General features: G+C 55.3%; 1 protein-coding gene across 1 annotated transcript; it reads right to left on the bottom strand.

Moving 5' to 3' along the window:
• Positions 1–7,748: 7,748 nt before the first annotated feature.
• LOC116509300 (protein-glutamine gamma-glutamyltransferase E-like) lies at positions 7,749–19,567 on the bottom strand. Its single transcript, XM_032218412.1, has 13 exons — positions 19,517–19,567; positions 17,887–18,045; positions 17,279–17,500; positions 16,805–16,923; positions 16,074–16,202; positions 14,372–14,549; positions 13,498–13,633; positions 12,456–12,559; positions 11,321–11,566; positions 10,438–10,734; positions 9,333–9,490; positions 9,024–9,157; positions 7,749–7,971 (listed from the first exon to the last, which is right to left on the bottom strand). The coding sequence occupies exons 1-13, from the start codon at positions 19,521–19,523 to the stop codon at positions 7,821–7,823; spliced, it is 2,040 nt and encodes a 679-aa protein (XP_032074303.1). The 5' UTR covers positions 19,524–19,567; the 3' UTR covers positions 7,749–7,820.
• Between the last annotated feature and the right edge of the window lie 287 nt (positions 19,568–19,854).

Consider the following 19,854-nt stretch of genomic DNA (forward strand, 5'->3'; position numbering starts at 1 on the left):
TCCACTTTCATCTAACCATCTCCTCCTCCTCCTCCTCTGCCCTCCCCCTCCCCTTCTGCCTTCCGTCTTCCCAAAAATCGGGGTCTTCTCCGAGGGGTCCTCTCTTCTCATTAGGTGGCCAAAGCATTTTATTTTTAAAATTTTTTATTTGATTTTTATATAAACAATACATTTTCCATTAACCAGTATGTCATCTGGGTATAAATATTTTGTGCCAACATTAAAATATACAATCTTATTCATTATTTAATCTCATCAGCTTAATTTCCAATTCCTTAAGTATCTAATAACAATCCCATTGTAATTTATTAAACTCTATTAGTTATAGTGACTATTAATACATTTTCTATTTTAGATAACTTCTTTTACTTTTATTTTATTAATTCTTTTGTTAATTCTTTTATTAATTCTTATGTCTATTCTCTAACCACCAGTAAAAAGATTCCCAAATTGTATAGTAATCGGTTTGTTCTTTCTCTTTGATAGCCAGTGTCAATCTGTTCATTTCTGCACATTCCAATATTTTCCTAATCATATTCTCTTCTGTAGGGATCTCTTCACTTTTCCAATTTTGTGGAAATACAACCCTAGCTGCTGTTTTATCAAGAATAATCAAATATACATTTTCTTTACTATAATTTTCTGGTAAAATCCCCAGCAAACATTCATTCAGGTTTTAAGTCAATGTTCTATCATCTTTTCCAGGCACGCATGCATTTTAGTCCAATTTTTTTTGGCTTCTGCTCAGGTCCACCACATGTGATAGTACGAGCCCAGTGTCTGGTGGCATTTCCAACATTTAGCTGATTTGTCTTTAAACATCTTCGCCAGTCTTGCCAGTGGCCAATGCCATTTTTAAAACATCTTATACAAATTCTCTTTATATGCAGTTGACATTGTTAATTTATAATTTCTATCCTATAGTTGCTGCCATTTAGTTATTTCTATCGTATAACCAAAGTTTTTAGCCCAACCTACCATTGTTTCTTTCACTTCTTTTTCCTCTAATTTAATACTCAGTAGATAGTTTTTTTTATCATCCTCTCTTCTGTTCCTGTTAATATCTTATCTTATTCTGTCAATTCTGTATAGAAAACATGTAATTTAGCTTATTTTGCATATCTAGATTGCATTTGCAATTGTGTATACCAATCTATATTTATTCCTTGTTTTTCTAGATTTTGTTTAGTTTTAAGTTCCCCTTTTTCAGTCATGATATCTTTATATCTTACAATATTTCCCCTATTAATAACCTACTACTAGATAAAGTAGAAGAATGTGGGTTAGACAGCATCACCACCAGATGGATTCGTAACTGGCTGACCAACCGCACTCAACGTGGAGTCCTCAATGGAACTGCATCTACATGGAGGGAAGTATGCAGTGGAGGACCCCAAGGCTCTGTTTTGGGCCCAGGACTCCTCAACATCTTCATCAATGATTTGGATGAGGGAATAAATGGGGAACTCATCAAACTCATCAAATGAGTTTGGGGAACTCATCAAATTTGCAGATGACACCAAGCTGGCAGGAATAGGCAACACTCCAGAAGATAGGTTTAAGATACAGAAGGATCTGGACAAACTTGAACATTGGGCACTATCTAATAAAATGAAATGCAATGGTGAAAAGAGAAAGGTTCTACATTTAGGCAAGAAAAACGAAATGCACAGGGACAGTATAGGTGGTACCTGGCTCAACAGTAGTAACTGTGAAAGGGATCTTGGAGTCCTAGTGGGTAAACCATTTAAATAGGAGCCAGCCGTGTGCAGCAGCTGCCAAAAAAGCCAACACACTTCTAGGCTGCATCAACAGAGGGACAGAATCAAGATCACGTGAAGGGTTAATACCACTTTATAATGCCTTGGTAAGGCCACACTTGGAATACTGCATTCAGTTTTGGTCACCATGACGTAGAAAAGATGTGGAGACTCTAGAAAGAGTGCAGAGAAGAGCAACAAAGAGGATTAGGGGACTGGAGGCTAAAACATATGAAGAACGGTTGCAGGAACTGGGGATGTCTAGTTTAACAGAAAGAAGGACCATGGGAGACATGATAGCAGTCTTCCAATATCTCAGGGGTTGCCACGAAGAAGAGGGAGCCAAACTATTTTCCAAGGCATCTGAGGGTAGAACAAGAAGCAATGGGTGGAAACCAATTAAGGAGAGAATCAACTTAGAACTGAGGAGAAATTTCCTGACAGTGAGAACAATTAACCAGTGGAACAGAAGTTGCCTCCAGAAGTTGTGAATGCCCCAACATTGGAAGTCTTTAAGAAGATGTTGGATAGCCATTTGTCTGAAATGGTATAGGGTTTCCTGTCTAGGCAGCGGGTTGGACTAGAAGACCTCCAAGGTCCCTTCCAACTCTGCTATTGTATTGTATTAACGCTGCCATCATTGAAAGCCAGACTGATTTCTTTAAGTAATGTTGTTCTCTAACTATCTCCCAAATAAACAGTAAAGCATTTCTTATATAATGTATTTGAAAGTACCTATGTATCTTATTTTTCCCATACCATAAAAAGGCCAACCCAATTGCAGGTCATGTCCCTCCAATGTCAATAATCTTGTATTTCTCAATGCAATCCATTCTTTCATGCACATTAACACCGCTGCCTGGTAATATAGTTCCTAAGTTGGTATCCAAAGCCTCCTCTCATTCTTGCATCCTGTAACAGTTTTTACTTAATTCTTGCTTTTTTTCCCCTTACCAGATACCATATTTTTCGAAGTATAAGATGTACCTTTTCCCTGCAAAAATAGAGGCTGAAAATCTGGGTGCGTCTTATACACTGAATACAGCATTTTTTGCCTCCCAAAACCCTGCCCTCTTCACCAAAATGGCTGTGCATAGCCTTTAGGAGGCTTTCAAAGAGCTCCTGGGGGTTGGGGAGGGCAGAAATGAATGAAAAACGGGCTGTTTTTTTGCTCATTTTTGCCCCCCAGCCCCTAGGAGCACCCTATAAGCTTCCTAAAGGCTATCCATGCCCTTTTTTTTGGGAAAACAATGAGCCCATTTTTGCAAAAACCAGCTGTTTTTTGCTCATTTTTGCCATACACACCCAGGAGCACTCTACAAGCCTCCTAAGGGCTTTTTTTGAGAAAAAAAAGACGGGCCTGTTTTTGTGAAAAATGGGCCATTTTGGGGAGGTTTGCAGAGTGCAAAAACATTTTTTAAAATTTGCCTCTTGTTGCGTCTTATACTCCGGTACGTCTTATACTCCGAAAAATACAATATATTTTATAATTAGTTTATTCAGGTCTTCAAAGTATTTTTCCCCAGCCTTATTGGAATTGTTTGAAATAGATATAATAGCCTTGGTAGTATATCCATCTTGAGTGTAGCTATTCTTCCTATTAACAATAGTTTTTCCATTTCTTCAAATCTGCCTTAATTTGTTGTATCAACTTCTAATAATTATCTTCCTTTATTGTTACACATCTTGCTGTTGATTGAATCCCTAGATATTTTACTTTCTTTGTAATCTGAATGTCTAGCCTGTTGATTAGTTCTCATTTTTGCTTTTCCATAACATATGCAGGTGACTTAGTCTTTATTTTAGAAGAATCAAAAGAAACAGGGCCTAAATTGTTGGTGAAATGGCAGGTCTGAAAATAAAGAAAGAAAGGATTAAGATCTTAGGTGGCCAAAGCATTTGAGCCTCAGCTCCAGGACCTGCCCTTCCAAAGGGCTCTGGGGGCCCGTTTCTCCAGCACCACAATTGGGAAGCATCCATTCTTGGCGCTCAGCCTTCCTTGTGGCCCAACAGTCACAGCCACACGTGACTCCTGGGGAAACCGGGGCTTGCTTTGACTAGAGAGAAGGTTGCTGGGAAGGTGAGGACTTGGCTTTGTGACGTGCTGTCTTAAGTTTGCCATGGCTTCCCTCCCAAGGAGAAACATCTTTTCATAACTGCTGTCACCACCTGCAATGATCTTGGGGGCCCAGAAAATAAAATTTGTCACTGCTTCCATTTCTTCTCCTTCTATCTTCCAGGAAGTGATGGGACCTTCGCTTTCTTAATGCTGAGCTTCAAGCCAACCTTTCCATGCCCCTCATCAAGAGGCTGCTTAGTTCCTCTTCGGCTGACTGGTGTCCTGAAGAAAAGAGGGTTCGGGGGGGGGGGGCACTTCCCTAACAATTGTCCTGGAACGCTGACCACAGTGTCCTTTGGTGCAGCTCATCTGGTCTGGCAGCCCAGTTTCAGTCGAGTTGGAGAAAGACACCTGGGGCCTCTCCCGCCGGGCGGGCTGCTCTTGGGGCGTCTGCTGCTCCCCGCCAGCATCTCCACCCCGTCTGTCCCTGCCTCTTGAAAGGGGCTCTTGCTGCATCTCATTCCGGAGAGCCTCCGCAGCCCCACGTTCCCGTTGACCTTGCACACCAATTAGGGGATGAAGGAGCCAGTGGGATTAAGGCTGTGGGAGGAGTGCACCCAAGAGCTGAGGGAAGCAGGCAAAATGCGTCTCCCTTCTTCCTCTAATCCGTCACCTTTCTGCAGGAACCAGCTGTGGAACCTGTTTGAAGGGCTGAGATCATCATTTTCCTTCAAGGAAGCTCAGGATTGCAGGCAACCTCCCACTCCGCCACTTCCCAGGAAAGGCCACTCGCAATTGCCCAAATTACCATTAAATTTCCCAAGACCAAGATAATTTCTTTTGGAGTAGCCTCGTAACCGGCATCCAGGTGGAGAGGTTGCCCCAGTCATCCACCTCCAAATGCTGCCATAACAAGGCAAGCGTTGCGAAAGCACAGCCGGGCGGCTTCTTGGCTGCGCCACACCTGAATTCGATGACCTGTCCCCAAGGGAAACTCCCAGCCGTCCCCACCGGGCTCTCTGGGGGGGGGAGGGGGAGGTCCTGTCAGCTGATCCCCCTGCCTTGAACCAGTGGGAGACCCAGAGGAGGAGGAGGGTCTCTGAGCTCATCCTGGAGCTGCTGCTCTCCCCAAGCCCCCTTTCGGCCTTCTCTGCCCTCGCCCACCAGCGACAAGAGGCCTCTCCCTTTAAAGCTTTGCCCCCTGTCACCCCAGACTCTCCTGCTCCCCGGCTGCTGGTTCTGTTCTCAGGTGGCCTCCCTCCTTTCACCCACTCAGGGCTCCCTGGACTGGTCTCGCCTGCACCAAACAGGGGGAGCCTATAGGAACCCTTTCCCAAACATTTCCCCCCTCCTCCCCCCTTCTTGTACCCAGTAACTGAAATCAGTTTCAATCCAGCCCAGCGTGCTCACGTTTGCAAACCGGTGGCAAAGGTTGGTAGATTTCACCACGGAGTAAGGGGACTGAGAAGCAGTTTGTGGGGAGCTCCAAAATCTGAAAGGAAAGCTGTTGATGTGTGAATCTGGCAGAGTCTCTCCTGTCATCCCAGAAGAATTAAGTGGCCTCTGGAAGGCCAGCAGCAGCCACACCGGCCCCTTCCTGGTCAACGGCCCACCTGCGGCTGCTCCTTGTCCTCCAGATGTGGGAGGCAGTATGGTGTGACCTTTGCCTCTGTCCACAGGTCTCCCTCCAGCCGAGGTCTGACGCCAGGAAGAAATGCCTGGGTCCCAGGTGACGGAGGGTCTACGGACTTTGCTGCCTGGGGAAGTGACCTACACATGGTGGGCCTGGCTTCGCCTGGGGGAGGCCAAGGACTGGACACTCTCCTCACAGGACGCTCCATCTCACAGCTTGTCCTCTGGGGGGCTTGAAGACTCTGAGAAAAGGCTTCAGTTCTGTCTGTGGGTTTGTAGGGGCTTTGGTGAGGGCTGTACCGGGAGGGATACAAGGAGAGGGTTAGGCTACATTTTGTGGGTGGTCTCTGTATTTTTGCTACCTAGCGTGCCACTTTCCAGGCAGTGGGTGGTGCACCTGCAGAAGGCTTTTTATTTCCAAATAGAAGATAGAATCCTGGGGTTGGAAGGGACCTCGGAGGTCTTGTAGTCCAGCCTCCTGCTCAAGGAAGGCGGCCTTGTACCATCCTGGTCAAATGGTTGTCAACTCTGTTCTTGAAAACTTCCAGTGATGGAAAACCCACCAGCCCAGGAGGCAACTTCTCTTCCATTGATAAATTGTTCTCACTGTCAGAAAATTTCTCCTCACTTCCAGGTTGGACCTCTCTCTAAGAAGCTTCTTCCCCTACTTCTTGTCCTGCCTCCGATGCCCTGGAGAATAGCTCAACCGCCTCTGCAGGACAGCTCCCCTCTTCCCTCCCCCATTTTTCTCTTAGGCTACACAGACCTTGTCCCCTCAACCGTTCATCTGTTTAGCCCCCAGACCCTTTATTATCTCTGATGCTCTCCTCTGCACACTTTTATGGTCTCGGCATTTTTTTAACCTGGTGGAGCATTTCAAGTGTGGTCTTACAATTGCAGTATAAAGCGGTACTAGTACTTTGTGTGGTTTCGGTGTTATCCCTCTCTTAACGCAGGCTGGGGTTGCATTGGCCTTTTTGATAGCTGCAACACACTGCTGGCTCATATTTAAGTGGGTTCCACTAGGACACCTGGATACCTCTGGAAGTTGCTGGAGTTAAGCCAGGCAAATAAAGAGATGTTTCCTAAGAAATGTCTTGTGCCCCAACCCTAATCTTCCACGTGGGCAGGGGGAAGAGAGGTACGGATTAAGGGGACGGATACTTAACAAGGGCTTTGCTCATTTGTCTCCAGTTTTAGGGAGTGGGCTTTTATCTTTATATATAAAAGCAAAAACCACTCACGCCGCATCACGAAATCTCCAGAATCGTAAAGCCTGCAAACATGAAATGTGGCACGTATAGCAATAGCAATAGCAGTAGACTTATATACCGCTTCATAGGGCTTTCAGCCCTCTCTAAGCGGTTTACAGAGAGTCAGCATATTGCCCCCAACAATCCGGGTCCTCATTTTACCCACCTCGGAAGGATGGAAGGCTGAGTCAACCCTGAGCCGGTGAGATTTGAACCGCTGAACTGCTGATCTAGCAGTAGCCTGCAGTGCTGCATTTAACCACTGCGCCACCTCGTATGTTGCTCTTGGCTTTTAGGTGCTCGCTTAGAAGGGATTTTTTAAAATGACCATCAGATCATTAGTATTTTTTATATTATTATTAACATGCTTGGATGCTAAGGAGTTAGGTGTTCTACTCCCCCTCTCAGCCTGAAAGTAGCTCTGTTCCGACAGCCACTTGGAGGTGGGCATGGCCAGCCTGTGACTCATCTGGCCTGCTGGGTGGGAGTTTGTGGAGAGGAGCCTGAGGGAGAGAAGGGGATCAGATAGGGGAGGCTTCTGTGGAGCAAGGCTGAGGGAGAGAAGGGGAGAGGCCAATCATAACTTCTCATTAATTTTCAAGCTGTAAGTGTCAATTTATCAACTCCGATCACATAGTTTTTTTAGCGGAGCATGGGTATTCAGCTAGTTGTCCAATAGAAAATGTGCCTTCTCCTCCTAGTGCTACCAGGATAATAGAAGCACGCCAGCTTGCTTCAGGATTATTTTTCTGTCAGATTTATAAGGCTGCCAAATTCCATGTCAAATCTGAGCAAGGGACACACTTAGGAAGGAGTCCTGCACAGCCTCTCTCTTAGAAGAGAGAGCAGGGATGCCACAGCCATCAACCTGCCGTCTAAGATTACCCATGTACAGAGTCCAGGCCTCCTCCTGGCCAAGCTGGGAACTTTCTGGCAAGAAAAGGAAGGATGGCTGTGAGGCCCCCACAGTGAGGTTTTACCTGCATTGAGGAGTCAAGATATTTCAGATACAGGGAGAAAACGTTTATTTGGTGTATGCTAATCAGACAAAACGGCACTTGGTTGCACCGGGAGGCTCTCCCTCGGCATCACGGCCTCCTTCTTCCCCCTCACAGCTCAGTTGGGGGACACCGTGACGGTCTCGAAGGCCTTGATGTCTTGGAATATGTTGCAGGAGAAGTTGACGAGCAGCTGCTTCGTCCCGCTCTTGCTGGGACTGACCTCAAAGTGCATCTGTGAGCTCTGCTTGGCCTTTAAGGGGGGCACCCTGCAAAGCAGCAGCAAGGGAACTGGTCAGTTTTGCACTTGAGAAGCATCCAAGGGCTTGGAGCACCGGGCAGGGGCCCTCCACCCATGCCTTTCCTTCCCTAGGAGCTGGTTACTCTCTGTATCACAAGCACCACTGTTTGAGGAAGGGCCTGGAGGCAGGCCAAAGCCAAAGGGGGTGTGGGCAAGAGTGTGCGAGGGTCAGCCGAGAGCCAAGGAGCCCTCATCCACACAGACGCAGGAAGGACCTGGGGAAGGCCTCTCCGCCCGAGAGGGAGAGCCACCTGATGGCCAGGCCCAGCTCTTCACATGCCTCAACCCTGCAGCCCAAGCAGTGGACTCTCAGCTGGGAAGCTCCCCCTCAGGGGCAACGGCCTCCTAGAAGGGAGGGACCTTGGAGACCAACTAGTCCACCTCCCTGCCCAGCTTGGCAGCATCCCCGACAGAGGGCCATCCGGCCTCCGCTAAGGCACCTCCAGCAAAAAAGAGCCCCCCCCCCCGGTCTGTTCCACAGGAGGAGCGGACGGCTCAGCCTGGGAAAAGGGGACCTGGAAGTGTGTGTGTGGGGGGGGAGATGAAAGGGTGCCACGTGGAAGCTGCCCATCGCCATGGAAACCAGCACCAGAGACAATGGGCGGCTGAAGCCAAACCTGGCCTAGCAACCTGTGACCTCAGGGGCAAAGAGAGGAGGACTTGGGCCTCTTCAGACGGAGCCCATTATCCTCCAGGCGTTTTTGTTCTGTTCCCAAGCCGGCTTCCTGCCCACTGAAGCCCCAGCAGGCACAACTTGCTTATGGGCTCACTGGGCAGAAGTGGATGGAAGGCTCCCCGTCCGCAGCGCACCTTCCCTCCACAACCTTTGTGGCACGGTTGAAAAAGGCAGAGCGCTCAGTTTGACCTCGTCTTCCACCCTCAGCAAAGCCCCCAAAGCTCCCCAATAACAGTCAGGGGTGTGTAATTGGAAATTCCTCTCTGGCAGAGCAGAGCCGTCACCTGGACCCCGCTCACCCCTGCCCCCCGCAACCCCCCCCCCCGGACCCTCCCGGCACTTACTCCATCTTGAGTTTCTCTGCCAGCAGGTCGCTGCCCTCCACCTGCAGGACGCACTCCTTCAGCTCCTCATCCAGAGGGTTGGTGAAGTTGGCTTCCACTTTCGTCACCTGCCCCACCTTGGCCTGGCCCAGCACCTGCCCCGGAGCAGAGAGCCCGGTGAGTCCAGCCCCCCTGAAGGCCTGGCGGGAGCCCAGGAGCCACAGGCGTGGCTCGCCCACCCCCCACCCCTGGCCGTGGCCGGCTTTGGCCGTTGCCCAGCCAGAGGGGGCTGTTGGCCAAGGCCATCCCTCCCCCACTGAGCCAGCCCACCTTTATGGCAATGGAGGGGTTGTCCAGGGTGATATCTCTTTCCACCACGGTGTCCTGCCCCTCTTCCAGCTGGCACAGGGCAGTGGCACGGAGCATGTTGTCTGCGGTGAGGTGCCGCTGGTATTCGGTGTAGGAAATCTTGATAGGAAAGCTTTTCTCTGAAAGGAAAAGTCCGTCCGTGTCTGTCTCTCAGCTGGACCCGCCTGGCAGCCCCTCCCCACTCTCCGCCTCCCCAGTGCCCCTCTGCTGGGGAGTGAGCCCACGCACAGGGGTGCCCCAGAGCTGCCTTTGAAAGGAGCTGCTCGGCTGCGTGCGTGCGCCATGCCGCCTCTGCTTATTCGAGCTGCCACAAGGCGGCTGCTGAGGTGGGGAGGGTGAAGTCTGCGCGAAGCCCCCCTTGGAGGGTTTAGTCATTCAGGGCTCAAGTCCTTTTTTTTCTCTGCCTGCAATTCTTGAAGCCCCAAAACTCAAAAGATCTTCCCTTCCGGATCAGGTGCATTTCTCCTTCAGGGCAGAAGGGAGGATGCCCACCTACAGGAAAGGGGCACCGAGGGCAGTCCTGAATCTCAAGCCCAGCAGCTGCCAACCTCCCGGCCCAAAGACCTTGCCCGGCCCCGCTGCGCCCCTCCCCCCCGGGACGACCTTTGCGCCTTTGCGTGCCGAGGCAGCCCCTTGTCGAAAGGAGGAAGGCCTGACCCAGCAAGGCGCCTGATGCCCCGCGAAGGTCCTGGGGCTCTCAAGCTCTGGGCCCTTTTTCCTGGCCACTGCGCCCCTGCCCACAACCGCAGGTGGGGGACAAACGCTCAGCAGTCCACCTCGTTGTGGCCATCGGTGGGTGGGGCAGGCCGCGACCCAAAGGAAGAGGGGAAGAGCGCCATGCTGGTCCCGGCTGGGATGCTGCCTCCCTTCTGGTCGTGGGCTGGATGCCAACCGAGCCACTGCTGCCACCGGGCACAAGGGCCAGCCCTCGAAGGCCTCTGGCCACCTTACTCACCCACCTCTCTCCTCTTGGTCCACTATGGGGGTGGGTGGAGGAAGGGGGTCAGGCGTGGGCTCCGCCCTCTTGCAGCTGGGGGTCAAGCCTGCCGCTCTCCCTGGGACTTACCTTCTTGGGGGCCCAGGTCCATCTTGAGGGTGTCCTTCCAGACCTCGCCGATGGGTTTCCCGGTGTAGATGATGGACCAGGCGGTCATGTTGGCCGTCAGCTTCCTCTGCTCCGAAGCCAAGTTGGTCACCTGGAAGACCAAGCTGACGTCCTTGCCGACCTCTGGGGGGCTCTCCAGCTTGAACTTCCCCGAGATGGGCTTCTCTGCTTCGGGCAGCTTGGTAGACGTGGCCGAGAGGATGTCCAGGTTCAGCTTGCTACGGGCCTTCCTGAAGACTTCCCTCTCCTTGGCCGAGCCTGAGAGGGAACCACAGCGGTGTCTGGGTGTGCCAGGAGAGGCTGCGTTGTGCCAAGAGGCCTCGATTTCCGGGGGTCTGAACCACCCAGCTGCCCGTCTGGGCCAGGGGAGGAAAGGGGGCTGAGGATCACTTGTTCCCGGCTGGGACAAGCCGGCCCTGGCTTCCACCGCTGCCTAAAGAGGCCCTCCTGCCCTGGCAGCTCCGCCAGCTTCTCGTGAGCAGAAGGCAGCGTGACTGGGAAGCTTTCGCTCTGCGGCTGCTTCTGCCGCCACTGGCTGGGTTTCGGCTTGCCCTTCGGCCCTCTGTCAGCTTCAGTGGCAAAATCCACAATGCAAAGATTTGGTGACTCACCAAGAACATTAATCACCCCTTTAATTACTCAATCTTTATTAATTATTCCGTGCAAGGCACCCGGAGTTGCCTCATCAATGAGGGCTACAGCATATAAATGTAATAAATGCACGAATAGATTGCAGCAGGTGTGATCTCTATGCCCGGCATTAACCCTGCAGCCTTCAGACCCCCAGATTCAGCACCCAATTTATGTGAAGCTGGAAGGAAGGCGCCCCCTTCATCGGCCTTACCTTCTGCGTATTTATATTCGCCGGTGACGTCCCGGCGGGAGTAGCTGCCCACAGCTTTTGTGCTGGTGTTCTGGCCGATGGATTTGGTCTCTGAGTAAATCAATTTTTTTTCTCCGGTCCTGGGATTGTAGAGCCAGGTGACACGGTCAGCATTGACCTCCCCAAAGACAAACGGGGTGTCATACACCAGGTCCACGTCTCCCTCCTTGACGGCCATCAGGGAAGCTGGGCCGCACTGGAAGATGCCTGGGGAAGGAGACCATTAGGGTTAAGGGGAGGGAGGGAGGGAGGGATGCCCATGGTGGAGCTGGGTGCAGAGCGCCTGGTGAGCGCTGGCGTCCTCAGGAGCCGGGCAGCAGAAAACCCCTCGGCAACTCCAGGCGGTGGCGCTGCCAGCTACTCGCTTAGGTGGCTCCGTCAGGGAATAGCCTCTCCTTACAGGAATGCAAATACGGCATCTGGGAATGAAGGATTCCCTGCGGCCGCATCCTGCTCGGCTCTGGCTCTGCAGGAAGCCTCCGAAGTTCATTAGCCGAGGTTGGCTTTGGTTCAGCTGCCAGGATATCCACCCAGGTGCTTTGAATCGAGGGTTTTAAAAGTGGTTAGCTGTGCAGCGTCGCCAGGGGGAGCCATAAGCAGCCATCCAAACAGAACTAATGAATAATAGCATAAAGGGCCGTCCTGCGCGTAGATGCGGGATGCTGCCTTCTGCCCACCAGGGGGCAGGATCGCCAAGGATGGTTTACAGAGCCAGGGAGTACAAAAGGATGACAGAAAAGGGGGCTTAGGGGACCCCCCTCAAAACAACTAAGGAGAACCTAGTGCCGTGGCCTGATGGCTGGTTATTTGGGGGGAACCAGTGGGGGGGGGAGTCCCACAGACTGACCCATTGCGCATTCCCCCTGGGCCGGACCTGCTGCCCCAAGCCCTCTTTCTAGGACATTTCAACATCTGGGGGGGGGGAGTGGGTGCGGCTCCCACCTAGGCCTCCCCTCTGTTAACCCCTGGCTGCTACCATGAGCGAGGAGGGGTTGGACTAGAAGACCTCCCAGGCCCCTTCCTTCCCGGGTTCCTTGTTGCTGCTGACCCCGCCCTGCCAGGGAGAGCCAGGCGGGGCCATCCTCCCCCCTCGTACCTGAGCTCCTCTCCTGGGGGGTGGCATCCAGGATTTGCCAGCCGTTGTAGGTGCGCCCAAGGTCAGATCGGGCAAACCATCCCTCGTTCCACACGTGGAAGTTCCTGCCAGCCAGCGGGAGGGAGAGAGGAGAGGGATGAGCGCAGGCGGCCCCTCCCCCATTTCCCCAGAGAGGCAGGATGGGCTCCCTGGGAGGGTCGCTCAGGGCTGCCTCCCCACAGAGACCGCCAGCCTCTAACTGGAGCTTTCTTGCCCAGGCGCCACCGGGTGCAGAAAACAGGCCAGAAGGAAGTCTGTAGGGGGCATGGCCGGGGGGGGGGGAGAAGTGAGGAAAAGGGGGTGGTGGTGGCCTGTCCAGGTTGCTTCCACACAGAGTCAAGACCCCTGGGCAAAGGATGACCTGAGAGGAGGGGAGGGGGAGCGCTCCCTCCCTCCCTCCCTCCCTCTCATCTCCTTTTACTGCCCCCTAGTGGCCATTATTCTTTCTGAAGTGGGTGCCTCTTTCCCACCATTGAGGGGAGGGGGAGGGGGAGGAGGAGGGCAGGTGTTCTCTGGGGATACCTGTGCTGGCATGGGGGTGGGAGGAGGCCTCAGCCTGCCTTTGATCAGGGAGGAAATCTTAGGATGATCGAATGAGGCTTACGGGGGGGGGAGGAGGCTGGGGGGGGCGGGGGGAGGCTCTTGAAAGACCGTATGGCTCTGGGTCCCTCTGCAGGGTTTGTCCCCGATGGCGGCTGCAGTAAGCGGGGCCTTCATACCACACAGAGCCCTGCCATGCCACATTACCTGGGCTCACTGCCAGCCGAGGCAGCTCCCCTGCTTTGTTCTGGCAAAGGGCTTTCCTCCCTTGCCCGCCCCACTCCTGGAAAGCCGGTTGCCAACCGTGGCAGAGAGAATCAGGCGCTCCTCTTCCAGAGCTGCCCCCCAGGTAGGAACGAAGCCATGGGAGGAGGGGGTTGGGTGGCTGGCCGTCCCCCCTGCCAGCTGTGGCCACCTGGGGCCTAGGAACGAGAGGGGGGAGCCCAGAGGGGGGGAAGTTTACCAGATGCTGTCGGAGGCGATCTTCAGAGGGTTCCCCTCAGGATCGTAGTAAACGTCCACCGTGAGGCTCATGTCGGTGTCGTGGGCAGAGTTGAAGTTGGAGATGGCTCGGCTGGGGATTCCCAGGCATCGGAGGACTGCGGGCAGAGGGAGACAAGACGGAGACTGTCTCCACGGCAGGCGCACTTTCTCGGACAGCCTCCACAGAGGCCGAGCTGGGTGCCATGAGGCAGAGGGCGGGCATAGGATGGACTCCTTGCTACGGCCTCTCAGCTTCCACCGGTCAGGGCTCTGGAGGTGCCTGAGGATGGCCTGGCCAGAGTTAAAGGGTTTGGCTCCTGGGGGGCAGGGGGCAGGAGAGGAACGACGGTCCACTATTCCCACTGCTCATCGCTCCCCACCCCACCTGGGCATCAGAAGAAGTGAAGAGGGCAGCCTTCCCCCCGTCCCTCCACAGCTCCTCTCCATGCCCCCTCTGGACGTGGCTTCCTGCCCATCTCCTCTGCCCTTCTTCCGCCAGGCCAGGCCAGGGGAGGCCCTGCCCACCTTCTCTCCACGGGATGGGCCAGGATGGGAGTTAAAGGTTTTCCGCAGCCAGGCCCACCGGCCGCACATCCCGAGGGGGGCAACCAGAGAGGTGGAAGCAGCAGCTCTTTCTTCCCCCATCCGAGCTCCCCCCCTTGGACATCTAGTGGGAAAGGCTCCACTGCCCCCCACCCCACCCTGGGGCAGCCAAAGGGGACCGCAGGACCGTGGGGTTGATTCAGCCCTTCCAGACCACCCTGGGTCTGAGACCACGTGGCCTTTCCTCCGCCTCAGATCCAGCGTCTGCCGGGAGAGACTCCCCGAGTCTCCCCGCTTCTCAGGAGGCCTACCTGTGTTCAGCACCCCCGCAAAGACCCAGCACTGCCCGTAGCGGACGGGCCTGAAGCCAGAGCTCTTCCACTTGCGCAAGATGTCCACGCTGCCCGTCCAGCTGCTGGGGCTCTCCCCCCCTTCGTAATTCCCACTCCAGTTTCCTTGCAGGATGCCGCTGTCATCGTTGCTGTTCACCTGGGGGAGGGGACACCAAGAGAAGCCGCTGTGGGGAAGCCGCTCCGCCTCACCAGCTGCACGGGTGGCCCGTCTGTCTCCTGGCACAGCTCCGGGCTGCCCTTCGTGGCCGGGGCCAGGTTTCTGGGGGGACTGCTTCTGCCCAGCCACGTCCGATCGCCCGCGAGGTCCAGCAGAGGAGGGACGCCCCGGGTTCTGTCTGCCCAGGGGCGTCCTCTGGCATGGCTCCAGATATTTGTTTCATTTCATAATTACATTTACACGCTGCCATCTTGCTATCCAAAGGGAGGTGCCATCCTCCCCGAGATGAGATTTGTCCTAATCTTGCTGGTCTTCTGTCAGGTGTCCAAGGCCTGGTCCTTCAGGGGGGGGGGGGTCGACCCTTTCTGTTGGCCAGTTTGATGGTTGTGGAGGGATCTGTTTTTACCCAGCTGCTATTTTATGTGCAAGGCCTTTTTTGTGTGTGTGTGGGGGGGTCTTTCTGCTTTTCCTATATTTCTCCAACATTCATTGCCACCCAAAGCCACATTCACTTCTGAGGGGCCCCAACTGAATGAACAGGGGAACAAGCTCTCTTCTGGTTTCTACCACCAGGGCGGGACTCCTGCAGTGGAAGCCTGACAGGTGAGCCACCAGAACGACCTGAAACTCAAAGGGCCACCTGGACTTTTCAGCCTCCCTTGGCCGACATTGGGGGCTGGAGATGGAGGGGGGAGTGCTCAAAGGAGCCTCCCCCCCCCCGAGGGAGTGTGAGACACACCGGAAGGCTGGTTTCCTCCTCTCTGGATTCCCCTTGGGGGATGCCCCCGGGGGCAGATTCAGAATTCGGCCGTTTGGTCCCGATGTGGCCATCCCAACGCCCCCCAAGGAAGCCCACAGCAAGCAGGGCCTCAACACGTGACTCTGAGGCGCTGTCTAAGCAGTGGGGTGGCTCAGTGGCGGGTTTGTACCAGTTCCACCATTGGTTCTCTCGTGCAGGCGAGCGACGCTTCTGAACACGCGCAGAAGCGTCCAGCTGCCACTACCGGTTCATCCAAACTGGGCCGAACCAGGAGCAACCCTCCTCTGGTGTGGCTGGGCTTGCAGAGCCTGTTTTCAGGGTGGTAAATAGAGGGGGGGGGAGCTGCAGTTCAATGCCAAGCAAGGTCCCCTGGATCTGAAAATGGGATCTGAGCTGAAAGGGATCTTGGCATCCAGCTGGGTCATCCCCGATTCAGCATGTGAAGATGCCAGCCGATGGCTGTGAATGGTACTGCCAGAGGCTCTGTGGGTCAAAAGTTCCCTTCGCTTTGGGGGGAAAGGATATCTTAAGTTGGCACAACACACCCATGGTATTCTGCTAAAATCCCAGCTGGAGAAATTGGGGGATGTGGGGGAAAGAGGAGGGGGGGCTCTGCAAAGCATTCAGTTTGCCCTTCACCTCCAAAAGGAGGCATCGTTTTTGCCCCGTCCCTTGGGCTACAGGGGAGGGGGGAGCTGAAGGGGCTTTCTCATGATCTCGGCTGGATGCAAGGACGTTCATACCATGGCGCTGAGCACCCGTCCAACGTATTTGGGGTCATTCCGGCGACGCAGATCAGCCGTGGGATCCTTGCGGTGGCTCAAGCTCCGGTCCAGAGCGAAGAGGCAAATGTCCAGGATCTCGGCTTGGAACTGTTGGCAGAGGAGGCTATCAGGCGGGCAATTCCCCTCCCCTACACACACACACACACACACACACACACACAATTAGTGGCAACAGTGGCTGTGGCAGCTTGGATGCCACTGGCTGATTCCTGAGGTGGGGAAGGTCATCTGGAACCACCTTCAGGTGGAGTTCCAGTCTTCCAGCTTTGATGGGCAGGATTCTCATTTCAGCCCGGCCTTCCTTTGGGGGGGGGGGGGGGATCTTCTCAGAAATTCCTCTGCCACCCAAGCCTGCATCTCTTCCCCCTGCCAGCTCCCTGAATGGAGATTTTGGGGTGGTGTGGGGAGGGCCCTTTTAGGTGCTGGGGGGGGGATGTCCTTTCTTCCTAGTCGGCAGGGGGGGGGGAGGTGGATTCACTGTTTTCCCACAGTGCTTCCCAGCTGTTGTAAGATTCCCTCCAGCCCAAGACTGGGGGGGGGGGGGGCACCAGGAGAGGCTGTGGGAAGGGCGGCCAGTGCAGAAGGGCTGACCAACCAAGACGGAGGAAATAATTGAGTGGCTCCATTCAGGAAAGGATTCCAGGATCCCATGTGAAATTACAGCCCAACGAGGCCTCCTTTCTCCTTACCTGGCCATAGTTCCATCCGAACTGAGAGATGCGGTTCGCACTCCCTGCAAAGAGGACCCCAAACTCCGAGAGGACGTATTCCTGGCGCTGCGCATTGTCTGGCATGAACACTTCATCCTCTGAAAACCAAGGCAGACACAGTGACTGGGGGTGGGAGGTTTCTCCCCCAGGGGGCAGGTGGGGACTGCGGAGTCTTTGGACAGCATCCCCACACCCGTGGTCAAATCCTGCCCCAAAGCATTGAGAAGCGCCTCGTTGATTGAGAGGCAAGACCTGGGCATTCAGGGGGTGCCAGAGGCCACCGGGAGAGACCGAGGGGGCAGCCCCCCTTCTCTTTTAAAGTGAGGAGGGGCAAAAGGGTGCAGGAGAAGGTTCCATTTTTGCTATGCCCATTAGAATAGAGGCTGCCCCTTGCCCAGGCTGGCAGAGCTTTGAGCTTTGCCCTTTCTGCCCCTTGCCAGGCTGCTTCGGTACCTGGCAGCCAAGGGTTGAACAGTAGCACGAAAGTGCCCAGGACGGAGACGCCGGAACTGCTCTTGATGCCCAGCCGGTAGCGCCCGATGGCAGCGTTCGCTAGGCTGGTGATGGCGAAGACCGACGATCCGGAGACCTGCACCGCGCTCCAGGAGCCTCTGCTGGGGGCAGTGGAGACCCCAAAGTCCACGCGGGTCTTGGCCTGCAGGGCAGCGGTCGAGCCTGGAAGGGAAAGCGGCCACCGCTCAGGGGAGGCAGCGGGGCGGGGGGGGGGGCTGCCCCTTGTGGCGGCAGCTGCAGCTGCAGACGGCACTCGGCCGGGGAGCGCGGATCCCGCAGAAGGCGGCGGCGGCGGCGGCGGCGGGGGTGGTGGGGCTGCAGAGGGGCCAGGTGCGGGCGGGTGGGCGCCCCGCAGAGCCTGAGAGGGACTCGCCTGGCTGGGCAGGCAACCTCCGGGAGTCCCCGTCAGCCTGGTGAGGGGCGGGGGCGCCGAGGGCGAAACGGTAAGCAGCCGGGAAATGAGTTAGTAGTAGTTTTAGTAGTTTATTCTACTTGTATGCCGCCCTACTCCCGAGAGACTCAGGGCGGCTAAAGGAGGAGCTCCCTACCTCTGTCCACGGTGAAGGTGAGGCCGGTGGTGGCTGGAGGCGACCTCAGCGTCACGAAGAAGCCCTGGCCCCGCCGCACCACCAGCTCGGTGCCAGAATAGGAGTTGGTGCGGTGCTCGCGGGCGTTCTCGCTCTGCCTCCAGTCGATGTTGCTTGATGCTGTCAAGAAGGAGAGAAAAAGAGACGGCTGGGCTGCTGCTGCCCCCTCCCCCCCCTCACCGAGCGGCCACCGATAGGAGCGGTGTGAGTGTGTGTGTGTGTGTGTGTGTGTGAGTGTGTGTGTGTGTGTGTGTGAACTGGGGGTGGAGCTAGTCACTGCTTTGGTCCCCACAGGAACCTGCAGCACTCCAGCCAGAGGAATTAAGGACGACCTCCCCCATCCCTCCCAAAGAATCAGGGCCTCTCTTGCTCAGGGACTTGCTGAACCCCGAGGAGCCTGGCTGCCGGGGCCTCCCATGGGCGGCAGGAGTCCCCTGGACCTTGCTCTGGGCACCACTGGCTATCTGATCCGAGTCGCCTTTGCTGATGCTCAGGATGGTTGTGGAGAAATCCTGGCGGAAGACAGGCAGGCAGTGGCCCAAAAGCAAACCCGGAGAGCAGCATTGAAGGGTCCCGGAAGGGCCACGCAGGAAGAGCCCGGGGCTGTCTGGGAAGAGAAACACCTTCCCAGGCAGGAGGGGGAGGAGGGGGGGAAGAGGAGGAGACCCACAGACAAACACCAGCAGCCTCTGGACCCGGGACGGGGCTTGTCTGCCGGTTCCCTTGGCACTGGCTGCTCGTGACGCTGGGGGCCACGGAGTCCCCGCAGTCTCCGGCACCATCAGTCACAACTCCCCAGCCCTGGTGAATCGGTCCGGAGAATCCTCCAGGCCCCGTTAAGAGCCCTCTGGACCTGCCCACTAAAAGCTGGAGATAAATCCGAGGGGGGATGGGATGGCAGGCCCCCAAGGGCCCCCCCCCAAGCCCTGCTGAGGCAGGAGCCTTTTCCCCACAGTCTTCTCCAGACTCCTCTCAACTTAGACCGGGCCAGGAAGGCGCCCCAAAGGAAGGAGACTCAGTCTTGAGAGCCGAGCCCAACCCATCCTGCAAGCGCTGGCATGCTGGAGGGTGCTGTGCCCGGCTGCCACTGCTTTCCTCCCAGCTACTGCGGGCCTTTTGCAGGTGTCCCCTTCGCTCTGGACTGGCGAGCATGCCCCGCCCCGGGCAAAATGTCCTGCATAGAGAACCAGCCCGGTCAAAGTCCTGCAGGAAGTGGTGGCATGGGGCTCCTTCCCTTCAGCTCCTGGAGCTCCTTCGAGTGCTCAGGCTGGCTGGCAGCCCTTGCGGAACGGAGCTCAGGGAAGACAGGTGGGTGCTGAAACCGCTCTGCCCGAGCCCCTTTCCTTCCAGGGTGGGCTGTGCTGCCCAAAGGGTGCCCCCCGCCTGCTCCCCTCCCTTCTGTGCCAGCAGTGCAGGGGCAATAGAAAAGGCCCTCCAGGCCCCCAGGTGGGGAAGGGCAGGGGGCCGGGGGTGCGCCGGACAAGCCTAGCATCGGGTCTGCTGGGTGAGGGGCTCTCCAGTCCTTGGAAAGAGGCCTTGCGTCCTAAGAGCCCTTTTGGGGGTCCCCGGGCTCAGCCTGCCTGCTACTCACCAGCCATGGTCTCTGGCGCTCTCCCAGCTGCTCTCCGGACGTCTCTGGACAACGTTCTGGGATCAGATGAAGCTCCAGGGATTTGGGAACAACCTTATATAGGGCGACTGGCAGCTCCTCCCCCCCCTCCCCCCTCTCCTCCTGCCCAGGGGGTGAGGCTGCTGGGTCACCTCAGTGGTGCTGCAACGTCTGTCTTGCCCTGATGCAAGAGGAGGGCAGGGGAGACACGGGCGGCTCTTCTTCTCACCGATGAGTGAGAGGCTGAGAAAGGGTGCAAGTAGGGAGTCACTTGCCAAGGAGGAACGGGGAGGGTGAGTCAGCCAGCTGCACCGATCGCC

This window comes from Thamnophis elegans, chromosome 5, assembly GCF_009769535.1.
Source record: "Thamnophis elegans isolate rThaEle1 chromosome 5, rThaEle1.pri, whole genome shotgun sequence".
In the NCBI taxonomy this organism is placed as follows: Eukaryota; Metazoa; Chordata; class Lepidosauria; order Squamata; family Colubridae; genus Thamnophis; species Thamnophis elegans.